At 40.9% G+C, this 22,376-nt stretch overlaps 2 protein-coding genes across 2 annotated transcripts in view; both read left to right on the top strand.

Moving 5' to 3' along the window:
* Positions 1 to 21,946, top strand: part of SNX31 (sorting nexin 31) — a 34,573-nt gene extending 12,627 nt beyond the window's left edge. The window contains 10 exon segments of the mRNA XM_065627953.1: positions 6,687 to 6,797; positions 10,116 to 10,206; positions 11,857 to 11,944; positions 13,797 to 13,866; positions 14,446 to 14,541; positions 15,197 to 15,400; positions 16,146 to 16,229; positions 18,093 to 18,170; positions 19,184 to 19,243; positions 21,816 to 21,946. Of these exon segments, the coding sequence (XP_065484025.1) occupies positions 6,687 to 6,797; positions 10,116 to 10,206; positions 11,857 to 11,944; positions 13,797 to 13,866; positions 14,446 to 14,541; positions 15,197 to 15,400; positions 16,146 to 16,229; positions 18,093 to 18,170; positions 19,184 to 19,243; positions 21,816 to 21,911 (978 nt within the window). The 3' untranslated portion in view covers positions 21,912 to 21,946.
* The window catches only part of PABPC1 (poly(A) binding protein cytoplasmic 1), a 338,028-nt gene that overhangs the window by 33,659 nt on the left and 281,993 nt on the right, over positions 1 to 22,376 (top strand). The gene's annotated exons all lie outside the window — the stretch shown is intronic.

Below are 22,376 nucleotides of genomic sequence, written 5' to 3'. Positions count from 1 at the left end.
TGTAGAGTTCAAGGTAGGCACTGGATTACACCTTCAATATTAGTGCAAGGTCAGTACGTTCTCAAGACAAAAAATTAGCCCAAATTTTTGTTTCACAGTACAACAGATTTTCACCCACGCTGTTTAGGGTTCCTGCTTGGCAAAGGCAGTAGTTTGCCAGCTCTTTTTGTTTATGGCTTCAACTTACAATGGTAGTGCTTACATAAATTATTGCTTCATAATACAAATATCAGTAGTGCTCTATGTGTTCTTTCATGATGGTAAAGAACAAACTCCTAAGAGAGATCAAATAACTTTGTGAAAGGCAGGAGTGCATCCACTGACATCAGCTGTGCACAGTGTCCTTAATTGGTGTAATGGATGGCTGAATAAGTATTTGTTTTGGCTATTGAAGAATCTCACTCAACAAACTTGCTTTGCTGTGTATGTTCCAGTACTAGTATACTGTGACTTGTGAGATGTTTTATGGCAGAGTGACAAAATTTCTGTAACAGCATTGAAAGACATGGAGTGAAGTTCATCTTTAAAGCACCTCTGTACTGTTCTTTCCTACTCCATTGTTGGTGTGCAGGCAGCACTTAGTGTCCTACACATTGCTTAGGAGTGAAAACATAGTTTGGGTTTCAGCGTTACTGCTACTTAGTGTTAAAACCAGGCATTCCCCTAGACTTGCTCTTGTTTATGTCATATCGCAAGAGAGATGATTCGAGAACAAAATATCATTGAAAAGATGAAATAGCGTGTTCTTTTCCTGTTGATGACATGAAATGGCTGTGACTAGTCAGTCTTGGCTACCTGAAACAAGTTAGTGCTCAGCTGTACAAGCAACCTGGCGGGTAACGAAGGAGAAGCAGCAGAGAGACCGCACTGCAGGTGGCGATGAACGGGAAGCAGTCGGTGGCTTTCTGCCACCACAGCTCTTTACTGAGCACAGACCTGTCTGCAGGTAAAAACAATGCAGATTTGATAATAGAAACATTCAGCTTTAATACAATGAGAAGACAGGAAACCAGAGGTGAATGAGATTGCTAGGCTATGATTTTTTTTTTTCTAAAAATTCTACTGCTGACTTTTTTCACCTTCACTTCTACCTTTCACTGAGAAAGAATAGAGAGAATAGTAGTCTGCTAGAGCTTGCTCCATTTTCTTGGCTTGTCTTAAAAACCAGTAGTATTGAAACTTCTAGCTGAAGAAATTTGTACATGTCACTGACTGAAACAGAAGATGCAAAGGAAAAATCAAACCGAATTTAAGACCTTTTTTGTCCTTGTCCTGCATTTTCTTCTGAACGGGGTTATGAAGGGTGTGCCGAGACCAGCACTCCCTGGAGTGGGAGTGCTATGCAAGGACCATGGCTTTACTGCAGCTGCCTCACAGTGTTGGATGTGACTCGTCTGTATCTGCACTCAGCATCACACCAACCAGCTGTATCACTCTGATCATACCTAACAGGGCAAACTTTTCAAGTAGGGACAAGCCCAAGCTGGTTAACCCTGCTTTCCACAGCCCTGTTTTTGCCCAGCACCTTCACCCATTGGATAGGTTATGGTTTGCTCCTTACCCCAGGCGTGCTCTGGCTGTTTCCCCAGCAACCCAGTCTCATGAGTGAAGCTGTCAGGGGACAGCAGGGCTCCCGACACATGGGGAAACAGCTTGGCACAATGGATGCTTTGCTCAAAACAAACATTACTGAAATATTTACCAACACTACTGTGTAGCAGAGTTGAACAACCTAACCTGTAACCTCTCTGCCCCTTCGCTCTTCCAAACTCTGTAAACTTGGCCGGTGACCAAGCTGAAGAGACAGATTCAGTAGACAGATTCAGTAGACAGATTCAGACAGATCCACTACCTCCAGCCTCTAAAGACAAATGTCACAGTTCTTGCAAGAAGTCATTAACAAGATGAGACTGTTGTGCCTGTGTCATGTCTTCTCCTTTTTTGCCAGCAGAAAGATGGTATAAGCAGGTACATACATCCCTATCAGTCTCATTTTAATGCAGCTCATCTACATCCTTGAAGGTAATGTCAGATCATGGTCTGTGTATCGGGCACCCATGGAGTAATGTGGTGCATTAAGGAAGAAGCTGTAAGGACAGCCAGTCATACGTTTATGAAAAGAGTACAATATATTTCCTTGCAGCAGCAGAGGTTTGTAGTTAGGGATCTAGGAGGGTGACCTTTTCTAGTCTGTGGTGCTGGTAACCAGCAGCTTTTAGCATGAGCAAAAGGATGCAGGTGTTGGCGAAAGGACAGATGAAAAGTTTCTGATTACTTGAGCAAGTAGAGCTAACAGGTATCTGATAACAGGCAAAAAGCAGTGTTCTTATGTGGTCCTTCATCAAAGGACTCTGATGTGAAGTGGTTTTCCTTCTGAGGAGCAAGCATGAGTCCAAGGACTGAATACCATAAGAGAGTGCTGGTGCATGTGCTGTTCAAAGTGTAGGTAAAATGTAACCCAGAAACCTGCAGGTGTTACCAGGAATTGAAGCTGGTCTGATCATGGGCTGCATCTTCTTGGAGAGAGCCCCTGTCTCTGACCATGCAGCCTCTGCTTCTCTGCACACTTGCACACGCTTGTCATTGTGCATGCAGTGGAGGAACGCACGCTTGTGACATTCCTCTATACGCACTGGCAGTAACGCACCAATGTGCTTGGATGTGTATGTACAGAAACAGAAGTCAGGCTGAGGATCTGTGATTTCAACACTGCTCTAAAACTTTTATTTCTTTTGTATTAAACCAGGTTGGGTTTCTTATTTATGAACATCTATTTCAAAAGTGCAGCTGGCCAGAAACCTGAATTTCATGTGAGAAGTTCTCATACTTTCAGACTTCTATTGTGTGCTGGCCAGGTGAAAGGCTTCTGGCATAGGAAGCTTCAAAGAATTGTAATTCAAGGATGTCTGGTTTATTTTTGTTTCAACATTAAGATGCAATTCAAACCTCTGACCTGCTGTTCTTTTTGAAGATGGTGTAATAAGGATCCTCCATTCTCACCCTTTCTCTTTTTGTGGTCCATGCTGCTTAGCTGAGCAACAAATCCATTGAGAACTTGCAGGGGGTTCAGACTGGTGTAGACTTCCGTTAAAACGAAAATCACTCAACTTTTCTAATGGAAAACTGGGAGGGAAAAATATATCTAGATTTTTTTAGTTATTATTTTTGTTTGTGGTTTGGGTTTTTTTTCTTCTGTGAGGGAGCTATATAAGAGGTATCTTATTTGGGGGTTTATTAGGGTTTTTGTTCTTTTTTTTTTTTTTTGCTTGTTTGTTTCTTTGTGCATGTTTTTAATTGTTCTTCTCAAAAAAGAGAAAATCCCTCACCAGCTCTGTATTATTCTGTATTCTTATATTAATGACTGAGCTGTACTTCAAGCTACTGGGGCAGGCCAAGTGGAAAGTAGGCAGCAGTTCTCGATGTTTCAGGGGATTTTACTGCAGTTAATTGCGACAGTGCTAAGGGAAGATTCAAATAAGCAGTATTAAGGGATACAAGAAAGTGTCCAAGTCTAATTACATGGCATGTTCCCTGAATTTCAAGAGCAAAAGTGTAGAAAATATGAAAGGTACTCCTGAATGTGTACTCTTGCCAAAATACAGGTTTTAATGTTGGTGCTTGTTTTGAGTAGATGAGGGTGACCCACTACTGCAAATTTCTTTCAAAAGTATTCTTCTGTAAATTTTGGAAGTGGTTGGGATTGCCATGTGCACTCATTAAATAGTTTATCAATAACACTGATAAATGCTCTTTGCTTTGTATTTGTGTTAAACTTACGCTGGATTCTCTTGTGTTATTTTAGGGACATGTCTGTATTTGTGTTTCTTCCCTTAACACTGTCTTCTGCCTTACAGACTGCACTGTTTCCTCCTTTTGTTTGTATGCAAGTAATTTTTTTTTTTTTAATCTCAACAATGCTTTGCTGATGAGAGGCTAAACAAATATTTATAACACTGAACAATATGTGGAGTTTCTGGCATGGACAATTCTGCCTTCTGGGGTAAAAGCGTGTGATAAAGGGAAAAAATCCCCAAGCCCAACAGTTTAAGATAATTCTTATTCTTTGGTTTGCTGTGTCATAGCCACATTAGGAGAACAGTAATTAAAAGCTGCAGATAAGTAGAGAATTTGCCAAGACCATGGAATGAAGCTGTGCCTATAGTTCAGCAGAGTCAAATAAGAGAAGTTAAAGCAGCTTTTAAATGATGACTGTGGAAACCACTGGTTTAAGTATTAAACAGTGATACTTAATGTGACAATTCTAGACGGGACTGAGATTTTCTTTTCTCTAACGCATCCTTTCTTGTAGATCCTCAAATTAACCTGCCTACTAACATGTTGCACGATGTTCTTGGAGAACTCAACAGCTTGGAGTTGGCTGAAAGTTTGGATTGTGCTTCTCTTCCGCCCCTCAGGGTTGCCAAGGAGTGAGGTGGCAAGTAGGGCAGGGTGCTGTGAGATGACTCCCTTTGAGTGGCAGAAGGGTCAAGTGACCCTGGGCTGCCACAGGGGACAAGGTGGCCTGTACCCAGGCTGTGAAAGCCGCAGGAGCAGCAGAGAGGACCTGGCAGGAGCAGATGCATAAAGTCCTCCTTGTCTTTTTCCTCTGGGAGCATCAGCAGCCCCCACCCAGCAGCACTTACAGTGGCACGTGAGCCCTTGCACTTGCCTTCACACCCCAGCAGTGACCTGCTTGCTCTTTGTCAGGAGTCGGTAATGAGTTACATGTCTTTATCTCATTCTGATGTTTGCATCCTATGTTTGTTCCACCTTTCACATAGGCTTTTATCACACATTAGATGTTTCATACCAATATATGTGCACCATAGGCATTTGTAAGGAAACATCTGCTCTTTCCTGTTTGAGGAAAGTAGTAAAGTACTCGGGTAAGCACAGGAGATGATCCTCAATGTAAGAGAGAGAGGGGCTTCTGTATCTCCACAGAAGTAATGCTTATTTTAATTAAGAATGATGGCCAGACCTGTCTCCTGGGAAATTAGTCTTGAGGATCAAGGTTAAATCTGTGTGGATCCCCAGAAGGACTTCAAACAGGGCATTGGCTAATGCCCTGAGAAGTTCTCTTGTTCTTTAATACATGTACACAGATGTGTAGGCATGCAGCTAGGTAAAATACTGAGTGTCAGAAAAATCTGTGAAAAGTCTATTTAAATTAGATTGGTTTTGTTTGTTTTTTCTCAAGACCTTTTTCCCCACACACATAATTTTACAAACCTCTGTCAACGTGTTCTTAACGCATTTTGTTTGCATTTGATCTTACCTTGAAATAACTCCTAATTAAACCAGATTTACTGGAAAATATGGTATTTCTGACCCAAAAAAAGTTAACAGTCTGGGCTGAGTTAGTTAACTGGAGTCATATCTTAACATACTCCCCAGGGTACCCAAAGGGGAGTAATGGAGCACACAGCATAAAAGTCAGCCCTGCCACCCTGCTGTTGCTGACATCCCAGGGGTCAGGAGATGCTCCTATATACAGGCACCACAAAGACTCTACAGCAAGATATCAAGGGTACTTGAAACTTGAAGGGCTCCCAGGGCGTTTCCTATCTCTTCCACCAGGCTAGCAAAGGTGGATGCGAGAAATCAAAATTTATTATTGCATGCAGTACATGCAGCTACAGCATTTTTCCTCTTCTATGAATCTCAAGGGAAGAACCTCTCCTTACTAAGATTGCCAGAAGGACCATTGCTGTCTTCTGATACAGGGCAGTCAACAAGAAAAGGAGCTGCAGCGATGAGTTTTTGCCACCTCATCCAGATGCATTCCCAAGGAAGTTCTCAAACTAGTGTCTGTCCTCTAGAAACAAGTAAGTCTGACTTCTCATGCATAGCAAGGGGTGGGCCTTTCCGAGATCAAACTTGGCAAAGTTTTCTATGTTAAGTCTCGATATGAAACCAGTGGAGAATACACCATTTCTGTGCACTACCTCATTGTTAGAAGTGTGTGCTTTACTGTTAATCTGACTGCGTCTATCATCACCCGAGAGCCAACAGATCTGGCTTCTGTATTTAAATTTTCCTGATTGCGTATCACCCCTGTATTATATCTAGGCATAAGATTTTCTGAGGTCATGTGCTGTGAAGCCTGTTTTCTCATGACCTAAATGCTTCCAGGTTTCTTCTTTGCATCTCCTCTCTGTTTGCGGTGGTTTTGAATCTTGGGTGCTTGCACTATGCCCAGTATTCCAGTAGCAGTGGCTCTGGGGTATTAAGGTACCATAACCTCATGATTCTCACTGGAGATTTTCCTACTTATAGGCACAGGGATGCATTTTTTTTTCCTTCTGGTAAGATTGTGGCTTTGGATATTCACACGCAGCTGTTTATCCACCTCCTCTTTTTGGTGTCTCTACTTCCTAGGATAGTAACTGTTGTTCCTACAGATACTGAGACACGAAGTAACCTGTGCTCAACTTAACATCGAAGTGACCCCCCATCTAATTCTGCACTATCTTCCCACTTGCTGCTCTGCATATGTTGCTGGTTGGGTTTTTTTTCTGTCACCTGCAAGCTTTAACAGTAATTTTAGTAACTTACTGTTTAGAAAACAGTAATCTCAATTGTTTATTTTACTAGAGTAAACAGGGAAACGGAACATCAGCATCTTCAGAAGGGCTCCAGCAATATGGAAAGCAATAAAACAGTGTTCTGTTTCTATCTAACAGGTTACATTTAAGATCCAAACCCAGAGAGCCTTTCTGGGTGTTTACCTCACCGATGGCAGCAATATTAGACTTGATATCCAGACATCAGACACTGCAGAAAGAATACTAGAAGTAATAGGTTTCTAGAATTGTGTTGAAATTTTCCATTTGTCAGAAGTGGGCAAAAATGAAGACAATTTCCATCAGGAAAGGATAAAACTCCCTATTTGAAGACATACAATAATATCTTCTGTGGTTTTTGAGGGGTTTATGGTAGCAGGGGGGTGGGGGGCATTGCTGGTTTTTGCAGCTAACCTTTCTTGGTTCTTACATTTGTCCATAATTTCTCTTCTTAATGTTATGTGCCCTCTGCTTCTATGGGATTTGGCTGTCAAGTTCAGGTTTCCTTCGTATATGATAGAATCAGAAAATATATACTATTCCTTTTGGGGGCACGTTCTTAATTAATCCCCACTTTCATTTAGCATAGTGTGGGTGAAAGTGCTTGACCACTATAGTCAGAAATGGTCTAGTCCAGGCCTTTTTCTTAGCTGGTGCACTGTGTTAAAACTTACTGTGCAACTGCTGTGTCTTGTTTTTCTGTGCGCTTCTCCTTGTACTTGTTTCATGTCCCCTGATGTTTGCTGTGAAACTGCGGGACTTCCTTTGCAGTATTGGTGCAGCTCTAGCGCTGCGGTCCTGAGGTGGCTGTAACAGCTGGTGTCATATGTAAACAACTGCTAGCTACGTTTCGAAACCAGTAGCAACCAAATGTTGCTTACACAACTGGCTGGCTCGTGTTTGAAACTTTCAGCTGGGGTTCCCTCCTTGGGCCAGGAGAGGAGGAGCAGCAGCAGCTCTGCATATTTTGTGTGTTTATTTGCATGTGTGTGTGCATGAGCGAGGCTGAAGCTCAGTTGCTCCCATTTCCTAATCTTAACAGCAATAGCAAAGCCTGCACCTGCCAGATGGGTGCTCTTCTTTGTCGTGGCAATGGGAAACTTCCTCTCATCATACAGAAAATTGTGTACTGTATTTCTGTTTTGCCTTTGCAATCTGAGTTTGTGGAGGTAGTTCTCAGCTGGCCGTAGGTACAAGCGAGCTGAATGCTTATTCACCCATCCCTCGTCAAGCTGAGGTGTGTTAGTCTGGCCCCAGAACACGCGGCGTCTGTGCATAGTTACCACATAACCCCTCGCTGGCTTTGTTCTGCCACGGAGTTTGCACCACCTGAGGCAATGCTGGGACCAGGTCTTCCAGGGGAAGGTAAGTGCCAGAGTTGGCCTTAGACCCCGCAACAGGAGACTTGTGGGGTGGGAGATGCTGAAGGTAAAAAGCGTTGGGGGTGGAAGGGAGGTAGGAATTTTGATTTGATGAGAGGGAAGTAGGTGCTAACAGGGTGGAAGAGGTAGGGAGACATTTTTAGATAGGAGACTTGCATAGGGACCTTGAGTAAGGAAAGGGTTTGCTAATATAATTTTAAAAATACTAATAATTTGGGCTTGATAAACTTGTAAATTTTGCAGTGGGTCATGGTAATTTCCAAGCCAGACAATGGTGTTGTATGTTGCTTTGTATGTTGCATTCATAGATGTTTAATGTTTATGTGGCACTTTAAAGAATCAATGACATTTGAAATGCTGCAGGCACCATTTCTTCTCTTGTGGTCTTAAAGATGAGATAGACTTTTAGGGATTATTTAGCTTTCGTCATTGTAAATGTGTTACCACATTCACTGGTCTTTTGCAGTAGAGGTAGATTTTGCAACTGTGACTCCCTAATGTCCTAGTGTTCAGGCAGCATATACTACCTTGTGTTCTGATCCAAGAAATAAAATATGTCAAAATCCTACTGAGTCTGAGATATGTGTTTGACGTTCCTGGAAAATGCCATCTGGTACGCTTGGTATTATGCTACTAAGGGATAACACGTTGAAGCTCTGGCTGATTTCTTAAAGTAATTTGTGGGGACTTCATAGCACAGAGGCAAACAGAATGAAAAACGGTGCTGCTAATATTCACTTCATCTTTTGTGTTTGGACTTCTGAAACTTTCTTCCATTATACGTGGTGTCTGAACTGAGTGTGAGACAAGTGATTTTTATGCTCTGCTGCCCTCTCCGGTAACAGCCCTGATATTAACAAGTATAAGCAAAACCTCATAAAGGTGTTCTTTAATTTTAACTTGGAACAATTCTTCCCAAACGATATTTATCTTGATGTCGTCTTTTTTTTTTCTTTTTTTTTTCCATGCACAAAATCATGTCTGCTTTTTAAACCAGCCAATACTGCTGGAGAGGACCCTTCTGAACTGTGGCAATGAGTGAATTAACCACACTGTCACTGTGACACAGAGCTGGAAGTGTTTCAGGATTGCCCTTTGGAAGAAGACCGAAAGCCAGTACTTCCACCTTGTGCTCAGTGAAACAAAGTCCAGCGTCTCTGCTCAAAGCACGACTCCTCTCTCAGGCTGCACAATCTGCCAAAGTTGCTGTGACAGGAGTGTGGTCTCAGGAGTGAAGAGTTTTCTTATGGTTGCCCCACCACTTTCCTGAGTGAACTCAGGAGATTATGGTCACTGCAAAATTTAGGAATGCTCTGGTGGCACTGTGCTCTTCTATGTTATGGCTGCTTTAACTTGTGCTTTGATTTTTCAGGACCTAAAATAGAACAAGACAATTTCCCCAATCTGATTCAGTGGTTTTTGTCCTCACCTCTGCCTGATTTTTCTGTCCCTGCTATCCCATTGTGGAGCTGGTCCTGCAAATAATTTCTGCCTTTTTTCTGTTGGTGCTACTTCTACCCTCTTTCAGAAAAGATATAGAGAGGCCACAGCAAACTAAAAACAATCCACATGTCAAGCTGGATAGGATTTTTTCTCCTTAGGCACTGTCAATAATGAAAGCTCAACAGAGCTCAAGTCTGCTCGTGTCAGAAGCCTTCACACAGAACTGTAGAACCCTACAAGTAGGACTGGTGCTTTCAGTAAAGGGGCAGAACATCTAGATATTTCCTAGAAAAAGCAGAGGACTCTCTCAGCTTGGAAAACAGTCAAATCCTGTAAAAAAAAAAAAAAAGTATTTGTGATGCTCATGAACAATGTTGTTAGTTCAGAGTATACAGTGCTTACTGTACAACAGGATTTGAGGATTTAGTAGTAAAGGTATGGAATAACTTGGCAGATGCCTTGCATTAATGAATACTTAAATGCATGGCAGAATAGAAAACATTTTCTATTTTATTACATCTTTATGTTCCTTTGAAACTTTTAAAACTCCTCACAAACTCAAATGCTACAATATGGGAACAGTTATATTTGCTTTTAAATGGGCAGTTAAATGGGACAGAAGGGACAATTTAAAAACAATTAAGTTACATTAATAGGTACTGAACATTTCTTCCATATTCATGCTAATGGATAGCTAAGCTTCTGACCTTCTTTATTTTGAAAGGTTACATCGGACAAGATAGGGCTATCAAGAGAATTAACAAAATATTTTAGCTTATTTTTCTTTCAAGATCATGATGATGGAGCACTCTGTGGTAAGTTTTACAAGGTACTTAGCTTTCCCTTGGATTTTTTTTTTTTTTTTTTAAATTGGCTACGGTGACTGTGCCTGAACAGAGCTTGCATGAGCGTGCTGAGACTGAAAACCCATCCTGCCTGATGAAGACCCTCAAGGCCTCTGCCCACAGGGCTTGGAAAGAGGGGCAGTGGGGAGCAAAGTACAGCAATGAGTAGTGTGCTGCACGGGTGAGACTTTCACATACAAATATCATGTCCCTTTCAGTTTACAAGATGTAGCAACTTTACCACATGGGAACTCCTGGATAGGCATTTAATCAGATGGCCTTACCTACATAAAACAGTTCTTAATTTACAGATCACATGCTGAGTTTAACAATGGGACAGGAAACTCTTTTGTTATATTTATAAACAATGTCTGTGGCTAACTTTCCTTAATATCATGACATGTTTCCTTTCTCAGCTGATAGAAACTTAATTGTAACCACGATGGTACTGAGCGAGCAGCAAATCGTGGTTGTGAGTCTCTTTATGGTCATGCGATGTGAAGGGGCTTTTTTGTTCCTGTCGGCCTGATGTCCCGTTTGGGCGGGTGTGTGGATGGGGCCGGGTCCAGGCTGGGGACCGGGCTGGTCTCAGGCCACGCTAGGGAAGGGAACAGTCTCTGCTGTTGGCTGGAGCGAAGCGAGGCGTTGCAGCCTCTCTGCAGACTTGACAAGTCATTTTGCTTTTTTCAGTCTTCTCAATGGCATAAAGACGTTAATGCTCTTCGGAACCTTTTCAAGGTGAAGGTGCAGTAGTAAACTTGGGCTTACTCAGTGGAACAGGAACTTTCATGTCTGTGTCTTATTTTATTTATCATTCCCCTGCCCCCTTCTCTCTGGCTGTGAAAGGTATCTGAGTACTCAGAATCTCTGGCTGTTACTATATCTCTAATGTGTCTGGATACAACAGATTTTATACACTCTTCTACTGCAGTTCCATATAGATTTATTGTGCCTTTATTGTGGAATAATTAAATACACAGGAGAACAGAAAAGTTTTTCAGTTGATTACGTTTCTATGCATCATGGATATTCCTCATAAATGCATCAAGTTCAGTTGTAACCCACTGCCAAAAAATGTTTGGATGCTCACATGCCTAAAATAACATGTTTAAGTGTTCTGCTGAATTGTGGTCTTGCCTTAGAAATAAATGTTTACAGGCTTGGGCCTTTAGACATATAATTTTTAAAAAGTGCACAGGAAAGCAGTGACCTCTGGAGAGTGTCGTGCTTTTCTTGCTGTGCATTAGTTACAGGGCTCTTGCCTGGTGTTGCACTCAAGAAAAGCACAAGTCCTGGAAGTTTGCCGTCCACCCGTCCTTTAAATGCAGAAACATCTATACTGCTTAGCTGAGTTTTGAGAGAAGGATATTCCATAAGAGTGTCATTTAAGGGAGTAGAGATACTCTGTAAGTAATGGAGCTATGTAAGTTTAGACTCGGAGGAGTGAGGAAGATAGCTAACCGGTCACCTTACTTTCCCCCGGAATTTATATTGGTTAAGTTTTTTTTTTTTCTCCTCCAAAAGCACATTGCTAACCAGCACTAGCTGATCTAATGCAAGTAGCTGGACTGTTTCACTAGATTTCACCAAGTGTCTCAGTGTTTTTTCTTCTTTTCCCAGTGGTGAAAAAAGTGGCAGACTTCGAACTGCCTTATGTGAGCCTTCAGAGCATGAAAGAGTTGCACTGTAAGCTTGGGATCAGAAAGTGGTGAGCAAGAAGCTGAAGAGAAACTACCGAGATGCATGATGACTGCTATTATATAAGCAGAGAACGAAATCCCTTGAATAACTTTGTTACAAAGTGTTCAAGCCTCAGCAGCTTGACTTTTTCTCTGAGGCCAGTTTGTTATCGGAATTGACCGGTTTCTGTGGCATTTATGTTTTAAATTTTATCACTGTCATATTCCTGAAGTGTCCTTTACTGCAGCTAGCTTCTCTCTTTCAGAATCTATAGAGAGGTGCTTTGTGGCTGCTTGCCTCCTAGTTTTTATACCTGCATAATGCAGTGACCACAAATGGGAATATACCTGTAAACAAGACGGAAGAGAACTTTGAGTTCTGAGTAGCAAGCTGCAACTCTGGGCAGAGATTGATTATTTTCTCTCTTAAGTGCTTGTTTCTGTATACGAATACACAAAATACTTGAGGCCATAGCTTGAGCATTTCTTTTGGCAAGTGGCCTGGCCTGAGCAGCAGAGCACTCTGCCCCTTTCATTTGCTCACACCCTGGGCTCTTCTTAACTTATGCTGGTAGAACTGTGTGGGCAGACATGGTGAACTGGACTGATGAGCTAACCTGGCCTAAAAATAAGTTGCTGGCTGTTTATTTATTTGGTTTTGCTGGCCTATTTTTGGCCTGGATCAGTCCCCAAGTCTTGTTTGCTGTGCAGCGAACAGTTGTGCTGACTTGTGGGTGAGGATAAACCCCGAGGACAGGGACTCTGGTGCCAAAGTCACTTGTCACACGGTGCCCTGAGGGTGCAGTTAGGCAGTAGAGCTGAGCCAGTTTAATTGGCTCACTGCTGTGGTTGTGGTCTGGTCTCCTACCTACAATGAAAAAGAAAAAAGGGGAATATTTTTGCATGCTTAGTGACGTGCATTGGCTGCATCGATGTCAGAGCAAGGACCATGGTTGGGAGCAGCAGAGGAAGAACAGACCATGCCTGTTGGTGGCAGTGAGCAAGGTTGCTTGGCTCGAAGCTACGCAGAAACCTGTTGTTTCATACTTGTAGCTTGTCTGGTTTAAATCTACTGGGCTAGAGCTTGGCCTCTACAAAGCTTTCTCTGTTTCCTTCTGTGTGCCCTTATAAAGTGGAGAAGCTAGCAGCCTAATGAAAGCACTGGGTGGTACTAAGCTGTGACAAAGTGACTGAGTAGATACTTCTCCATCCAGCACTGCTCAAAGCTCCGAGGTGGGAAGTGGCAGATGCTGGGTTGTTCCTGGGCTGCAGGAGTGGATCAGCCCTGCAGTGTGAATAGTAACAGCCGTACTGGCGATGGAGCCCATGCTGCTCTGTTTGTGCTGTCACATAGACTTACCCAAGCTGCTTGTCAATAAAATGGCTCAAGCTAGCTGTTGCAGCGGGACACTTGGATAACTGAATGTTTGACTTGCTTTGCTGCTGTCCAGATCTGATCCTGCAGCAGTTCCACAGCGGTTGGTACTGTAGCTGCTATACCCAGCTTGGGTCTGATGTGTCAGCACTGCAGCGCGGCACTGCCTGCTCTGAGAGCCTTGCTGACTCTGACACGGGCAAACCCTGACTTGTCTGAGAAAAGGAGGAAAGCTTTAGCTTTGAATTGCGACTTATGTTTGGTACCATCAAAGTGAAGAGATTGAATAAGCTGACTTCCATTCTGCTACAATGGATAAAGAATGAATATAGTACACACTTTAAGGGCACAACTGTTGTTCAGTCAGTTGTGTGGGCAGTTGTGTTTTTCTGTTTGTAGTGGGATCTTTCTGGATTGTGCTCCCATCATATTTAGCTGGAAAATCAAAATGCCATATTTAGGACCATATAATTATACTTTACTTTTTTTCCTCTGGCATGGAAAAGGTATATGGATCCTTCTCTTGATATGCTCCTGATGGATTGTAGAGCTTCGCTGAATTTGCTATATATTCAGGTAAAACTGAATAGTCTTCAGAATTTTAAAAGCTAACTTTTCCACATTATTTTTTGAATTATTTTTTACCTTTGTTTTTTAATTAGTCTTTTGTACAAATTCTTGAAACATTTGTAAATGGTTCCTGTTTAACACTGCTTTGTTGTGCTTCTCTAAGTGCTGGGTATAGCTGTTGTTGATCATGTTGGTTTGTTTTGTTTTTCCCAAACTCATATACTAGAGATTTTAACTCACCTATGTTTCCTGCATGTGAAAAGTATTGCACAGGAAGGACATATTTAGGTGTCTGTCCACTCTGGTTTTATGTATATGTATTTATCTCAATATCTCTATATGTAGGCACTCGGCTGTGATATGACAGCATTTGTATTCTGAACAGTAGGTGCGTTGAGTTTTAGTAGCTTTGGAAACTATTAATTCAGGAGGAAAGAACAGTGTAGAGTGAACTTGTCACAAAATCAAAGGACTTAAAAAACCCCAACAAATAACAAAACCCAAACTTTGTGTTTCTGAGTGATTGTGTGTGAAAGGAAATACATTTTTACTGACTTTTTTGCTATTCTCTAATATGCTTTTAAGGCAATCCAGGAAGTTAAGAAGAATTGGGTTAAACCAACAGAAGGGCAGATGCAAGAACTTAAACTTCTACAAGAAAATGCAAAGGTAAAAGCAAAGGTAAAAAGGTATTTTAAAAACAATATGAAGAGATCAAAGGAGTGATTTTTGAAGCAAATGTACTAGAGGCTGTAACTTTAAAATTAGAGAATGCTTTTGTGGAGTGGTTTGAGTTAGAGGCCTAGATCTCCCATCTCCTGGTCAGATACTGAGCCACAAAATAGAAAAGGAGGTTCCCATCTCTGCTAGCATTTTAAAACACCCCAACAGAATGACTTGGATCCCTTCTATAAAGAAGTTTTCAACTGTGAATCCTAGTCGTCTTTATTTGCTAAACTCGGGTGCAAAGGTTTGTCATCCAGTTTAAGAAATCAAATGGAAATTCAGGCTGCTGGGACTGCTGTTCTCAGTATTTCTTACTGGTTAGTTTTATTTCTTCCCATCATCGTATCTGATAAGCATCCAAAAGATTCAGCTCATCATATCCAGGGGAAAAAAAAAATCAAGTTTCTAAGTCTGGACTGTGAGAGTTGTTCTCTGAATCAAGCATTGACATACTGTGCTGAACCTGTGTCCTTCCAGGAGAAAAAGTAGTAGGAATCTGAAAGATTTGCCTTGCAGCTCTGTTTTTATTCCCCGCCTCCCCGCCCCCCAAATTTACTAGATTTCACTTGTCTTCACAGCAAATTGCTTTAGTTCTGTCTTTTTGGTGCAGTTTCTGGAGCTGATTCAGGAAGTGCGGTTCTACGGATATGTACGGCTTGATCCTTGCATTTGTGACTATCCAGAAGAAGGCTGCTCAGCTGACATTTATGTTGGCAATAATGAGATTAACTGCTGCATAAAACTGCCTACTAACCAAACCAAAGAGGTCAGCTTCAAAATCAACTGGTTAAGAAGCTGGCAGGTTACTTTGCTTGTAAGTACTTCACCATCTTTATATCTGAACTCACTTTCTCTTCATGAAAACTACAGCTATCTGGGGGAGGGCAGGTCTCAGGGGAAAGAGGTGATCTGTTTTAAATTCCTGCCATCTGGTCATATTCCCTTTCAAACTTGTCCTGAAACATAGACATGAGGGAGAAATGTTTTACCATGAGGGTGGTGAAACACTGGCCCAGGTTGCCCAGAGAGGTGGTAGCTGCCCCATCCCTGGAGACATTCCAGGCCAGGCTGGACGGGGCTCTGAGCAACCTGATCTAGTTGCAGATGTCCCTGCTCATTGCAGGGGGTTGGACTAGATGAGCTTTGAAGGTCCCTTCCAACCCAAACTATTCTATGATTATTCCCTTGGTGTCCTGTACAGCAGTAAACCATCTAGCCCTACTCTATGTTTTTGCCCTTCCCTGGCATTCCATGTCATACTTCACCTGCCTTTTGCTTTACTGTTGGAGGTAGAGTTGGCAGAGAATTTTGTGTGGGAGCAAAAGAACTGCTTTAGCCAGCTTTATACTTGTAAAGACTCCCCCATCCTACCTCCCACTTGTTCCCTCCCCCAGAAATGTTCTGGTACAGATCTTCAGCTGGTTTATTTATATACTGTATAAAATGAACCTGATTGACTAATTCTGATTGGTTGGTTTGGGGTGTTGTGTTTTGTGTGGGAGATTTTTGGCTGGTTGTTGTTTCTGTTTTGTTTTTGTTTTTTCCAGGATGCTACAAAGGATGGTGATGAAGATAATCTGGAGCTCAGGTTTGAGTACAATGATGCAGGCACATAGCAGTGGATAATCTTATACACAAAACAGGTTAGTTTTCAGTCCTTTTAGGAAAGGATCAGAGTAAAATATAATCTTACAGCCATAGGGGATCTTAAAAAATGGCTAGTCCATCTCTACCAGAATGCAGCAACTATGCTTTCAAGCAGCTTAGCCTTGGGACAGAGTTATCTGGGGAAAAGCATTTGAGTTTCTAGCATAAGGGGAAGATTTTTTTTTTTCCCCTCCATTGAAAAGAAATGTCTAGCACTTAGCAACAAGCCCGAGATGGAGAGTGGAGGGGTGTTGTTTATTTACTGGACTCAATAAGTATCCCACATCATTAACTGATCAGACCCACCTGAGGTCAAGGGCTTCCATTTTCCACAATAAATCTTATTGTTTAAATATAAATATAAGCCATATTGACACAGGTTAATGGAGGGTGTGAATATGTGACATCATAAGTATCTTTTACGCATCAATAATTCTTAAATAAGGTTTTATAGGGTGCTATTCATCCCACTATTTTCAGGCAGTTCTTTAAAGAGAAAGGTATCCAGGAATTCAAACCATCCATCTGTGGTTATGCTGCCTAGCAAATAATCTATACTCTGCAGTATCAAAGGCAGCACCAGTCTCAGTTTAGGTACAGAGCTTCCATAAAAAGTATAGAGCCTGTTACTCAACTGCTTCTCTTGCCTCTGAGACCCACCCAGCAGCAGACAGGATTTGCCAAGTAAAATCAAAATGCTTAATTTCTGACACATGACTTCTGAAGTCTGGGGTGATGATGCAGTTCATACAGCTATTTAGTAAGTGTTAATTTCCTGGCACTCTTTTATGAGATCATGAGTCATAAGCAGTAAGCTTTCTAGTTCCTTTGCTGTTGGAGAACAACAACAAAAAAAATTAGAATTACCTCTGTATTAAGTCTCCTGTGAAGTCTATTGGGGTTGTACTTGATGTAGTGACTTGTTGATTAGAAAACTTGTGTCCCACTTTCCTCAGAAGTGTGAGGAAGAGCTAAAGGCCAGAAATGTGCTACTGTGTGGACAAAACAAGGGTTTGATCCAAGAGCCCACTGCAGGAAATGGAAAGACTGGGTGCTTTGGAGCTTAGTCAGAGATGGCTCCCCCCTCCAGCAATGATCTTATAGGATATTTTGTCTTTGATTCATCTCTCAGGATTCATCTGTTGGTGCTTGATGCTCTACCTGAGATGCTTCCTTTTGGAGAGAAAGCAGTAGGGTGCACCTCCTGGGCACAATTCAGACCTCAAGCTGGGCTGCATCATCCCAAGCAGTTGTACATGCTCATCGGACAGCACAGGAATGAAGAACAACTCTACTCCTCACAGAGGTGACTCTGCTAGATAACCAGTGTGTGGTATGGACTTGCACTGCTCCGTTAAAATTAACTGTGATATGGCTGTGAGCCGGTCCACAAACAGTTGTGGCCATCTTGTGTAACCACCAGGGCTTTGATTTTCAGCAGTGCAAAGTGCCTGTGAACTCCAGCTTGCTTCATGTGTTGAAGTGTTTTTGATGCTGATAGTGCCATGTTTGATGAACCTTACTCAGCCTTTCGTGTAATTTGGCAGCCTTTAAGGTAGGAGCCATGGACAACTAGAGAGAACAACTTGCCCCACAAAACCACCAGTCAAAAATTCTTATTCTCCACTCGGAGCAGTGCCGTGAGGGTTAGTCATGCTGAGGCTGGGCTTCAAGCAACTGCAGCTAGTTCTGTGCACTGTAAGGGTGTTAAGCACAGAGTAAAATTAACTGAATTAGGGAAGTAATGGTTCAGTAAATTGTAATTTTGGATTGTAATTTTCTGGTGAAGGAGGAATGGAAGAGTCAAGTACATCTTTTAATAGAAGAAATCAGAACGTTCTCTTGTTTATCCTCTTTAGGCCTTTTTGCTCAGTAGCTGCTTGAAGAAAATGATTTCAGAACAGATGATGAAGGCAGCCAAAGAAGGCCAAGAAATGGTGAGCATGTGTGTATGTTGGTATCTGAATTTAAAAGAAATAAGTCTGCTAGTCTATCGTTCTTTCAAATGTGCTGAGAGAAGTCCTATTGAGGAAAAGGTTCTTGCATGTTCCAGCATTTCAGTACAGAGTTAATTGACTAAGAACTACATTTTTACTTAGTTTTACTGAAATAATATTCTGAATGTTAAAGATTGTTTATCATCACAGTTTTAATAATCTGGTTTGCATCCTCTCTTCTTGACTTTAATTTTTGCTGCATATGATAAAGGATATTTGTGGCATAATTTTTGCATGTTCTGCGCTACCCCGTTGTCTCCATTTCTGGCTTTTACTTTTTCACCACTTCACTTGCTTGCTCCATCTGCTGCAATGTCAGGCCAATTTGAGATCTGTGACATTCACACTGATAAACTTTCTTGTTTTAAATAGAAGTTTTAATAAAACAAAAATCTGCTTTGTAGCTAAAATATTTCTGCTCTTTTGTGTAGGCCTTTATGGGTGAAAATATGTTTAGATACTTGTTATTTTAAAAAATTATTTCTATCATTAATAATGCCTTTGTTTAACCTTGTGATATTCAAAAGTTTTGAATGTCTGCTAACTGAAAACTTCTGAAGAGAAATAAGGAACATGCATGATCTTCTAGACCCATGCTGATTATGGTGAGCAATGAGGCAATTAACAGCATGTTATTTCATAGCTTTAAGCTATAAGTGATTCAGAAGAAAAAAAAACAATTTTAATTTTGGAAAAGATTTGATGTTTCTCATTCTAAGTTTATTTGTAACTTAAGTAATGAATGCTCATCTTATTTATTAACTGATCAGCTATTGATAGTAGTCAGGTAGCTTGGACTAAAACAGAATGAGAGAAGGGTAAATATGCCAGTTCTTTTCCTACACTATTTCTGCTGGGTTTAACTGAATGCTGATTGGCTCCGTGTATTTTATTAGAGTACTTGGGGGAGCAGTTAAGCTGTATTTTAAGTTTAAATTTTTCCATCTATTTAGCAGATCAAGGTGCCCGAATCCATGAAAAACAGTAAGAAACCCAGCATCCAACAGAAGCAGGTTAGTGAGTGTCTCCAAAATGTAAATACAGTGTGTCTTGCTTGCTGGTGGTGTTTAGCCCAACTTCTCTTTTTAGGCAGACTACTAATAAATGTAGCAGGAACTTCTTTGGGTAGGAAAATGAGTTAAACTTGAATTTTGGAAGAAAAAAGAGGGCAAGAAATAGACGTGAATAAAAAATTGTTTAGTTTGAGGGCTTTAATGACAACTTGCTTCATTTTATTGGCTTGTTGCAAGTATTTCTGAATGAGACATTTGAAGTTTACAGGAAGCCAGAATGTATACAGATATCATGTGTGTATATCCATGCACAGCTGCTGATGTAGCTTACAGAGTATACTTGGATTCTGCACCAGGATTGTTTGTATGTTCATTTTTCCCTGTAGCTGGGAGTTCTACCCACGTAGAAAATGTTATCTATACATATGCATTCCTATCGTGTAAAAGATGTAATTCCAAATTCATTTGCTGAAATCAGTATTCATAGCTAGTAGTTCCTGAATAGCTGAATGGCTAAAAGATGTTGCTTTTCCAAGTAATTTGTTGAATATGAAATAATGGAAAGGGAATAATGTAAAGTGAATTAAAATGAATACCACTATTACAGTGTCTGATTGGCCAAAGGGTAAATATTTCTAAAAGAGAACCAAAATCTAATCTTAATTCGGGAAAAAAGTAATGTTGCTATATCTTCAGAAAGAGCATAAACACAATCACTAACTCGTTTTCAATAAGCAAATTGATTAACCCATGTGGTGAGTTTTCTTGCCCCTTTATTTGAAGTGCTCCGTACTTGTCACTGCCGGAGACAAGATTCAAGGTTAGGTGTGGCCTTTGGTCTTCACAAATGATTTGCGAATGATAATAAAGGAGACAGCACTTGCTGAACAGACTTGCATCTGTGATGAAGTCTGAAGGATGTGGTTCAGTGGCCTCGCTGTGGTACAGCTTTAGCAAGGACTAAGTTGTGCAGCACTCTGGGATTGAGGCAGCTGTTCTGACTTGAACATACTTTAAAATATCTCCTTGGTTGTGAGAGGGACTGTGAATGCTCCTTCTGAATTTTTGCGAGGAGAGCAGCTTTGGACAGGGCAACATAAACCCACCGACCTAATCAGCTGTGTTGTGCTGGTGCAGTGTCTGGCTGCTGGTGTGAAACTCGGTGAAATAAGAAAATTACAGCTGATAATTAGAATGGAGTTGTTTGTTAAAGCTAGTCAATGTACGCTGTTGCGTTAAACAGCGATGGCAGGGTGTGCTGTGCCTCATCTTGTACAGCAACTTTAAACTGGTTTAGATCTTCATGTACCAAGCTGTGTTATTAGACAAGACAATCGATACAAGGCTTCCCTTTCCTATTCCTCCATTTCTCTTTGGAAGACACTTGAAAAATGTATTAAAAGTGTATCTTTGCACATTCACAATTGAAAAAGTTGTTTGAGTTGGGTCTTCATAATTTTGCCATTAGTATCCCTTAAGAGTCTTACAAGTCTTTGCTGTGAGTTGGCGGAAAGTTTGACTTCTGTCCAAAGACTCTGAAAATTTACACCAAATATTTTCTGTTGACTCATGAGATGAAAAACTTAACTTTGGTTTTCTTTGTGATTCTGTAGCAGTATCTTGATACTACTAGATCAGCATAACAGCCTGTAAATTCTTGTTTGGATAATTTAGTGCAGCAGTAAGATTTAGTAGGAAAATCAAGAACAATCTTTTGAATTGAGATTAAAATTATTTAACTAGTATGCAATAGGTGGACTTTGCAGATAGTGAGGCTGTGCTGTACAATGTGCCAGCATCTAGGCAATTTTGCTGTTATGTCTTTTTAGAAACCTTTTAAAAAGCTATGAAATAACTTCCACAGAGATAATCTATGCAAAATTTGGTTCCAGTTTCCTAATGCCTTAATGTTAGTCATTGCAGTATGGTTGCCATAGCTTTGCGATGCACCATTTTAGTAGGGTTTTTCAGGACATTTACTTTATATATATATATCAAAATACCATGTTGCAAGAGGCAGAAAAAAAAATCTGTGCCATAAATTTTCCTAGTACAACAGAAAACTGCAGATACATGCAATGTAAGGGTATAGTTTGCCTGCTTATACCTTGGGCGCTTATAATTTGCCTGCTTATACCTGTCGGGTGATGTGGTGGTAGGAAGTTTCAGACAGTACATGATACCCTTTAGGAAAAGTAGACTTGAAAGGTATCATTTATGTAGGTATTATGGTTAAAGTTAAGAATGTGTGATTAGCAGTAGTCAGTCTAATTCAGAAGGCCTAGCAGGCAGGCAAAGTACCTATAATGCCAAATAACACTGAGGCTGACACATTTGGAACTGCCATTCAATCTGTACCACGTTTAATACATTGCAATAAACCTTAAGAGCAGAAACAATACTACTTTTGTCCTATTCCAGCAGGGAAAAAAAAAATCTGTCATCTCTGAAATGCCAACATAAAGAGATCAAACAGTGTACCTGAGTAGTATTGTGTCAGATTTTCTAGCTTATGTTTCTATCTATAATTATTGAAATGCATATACTCTTAACTGTTTTTGTTTCACTGCAGGTAGTGCATTCGGGTTTTATATCAAGGAAAAGATTTTTGGTTATGCCAAATGAAGAAGACTCTGTATTTGAGAAAATAAGAGAAGAGGACTTGTGATTAATTCATTTCAGATACTGTCTCTCAAAATCAATTGTCCGGGAATAATAAAACTGTTGTTGAAACCTTGGATTATAAGAGCAAAAAAAAAAATCTTCAGTGTAGTTCCTCTGCCTTGTTCTTAATGGTATTTACAGCTGTGGCGAGCCAGTTTGAATGGGTGCTGAGAATCTGGTGGTATCTTGCACACGTGCTTTTTTGGCTTTTTTTTTCCCCCCAGACTGAAATCGTTGGGGCAGAAAGGGGAGGGTTAATTAGAAAGTATTTATGTATCAGTTTATAATGTTTCTATATCGGTGTAATCAGTGTGACGGCTGAGCTGGCTCTTGCCACCTAGACCTTGTCTGGAAAAGGCACCTATTTCCTATGGTCATTCCCTTTCCCAGGACGGGTCATTCCTTTCAAGCAGAACCAACTGTTGTGGTGCCCTGGTTGCCCTCTTGAGATACCACCAGTGCTGATTCG

Source organism: Caloenas nicobarica, chromosome 2 (genome assembly GCF_036013445.1).
Source record: "Caloenas nicobarica isolate bCalNic1 chromosome 2, bCalNic1.hap1, whole genome shotgun sequence".
Taxonomy (NCBI): domain Eukaryota; kingdom Metazoa; phylum Chordata; class Aves; order Columbiformes; family Columbidae; genus Caloenas; species Caloenas nicobarica.
The sequence above is the reverse complement of the archived record's forward strand: the minus strand, read 5'-3'. Positions and strand labels throughout refer to the sequence as shown.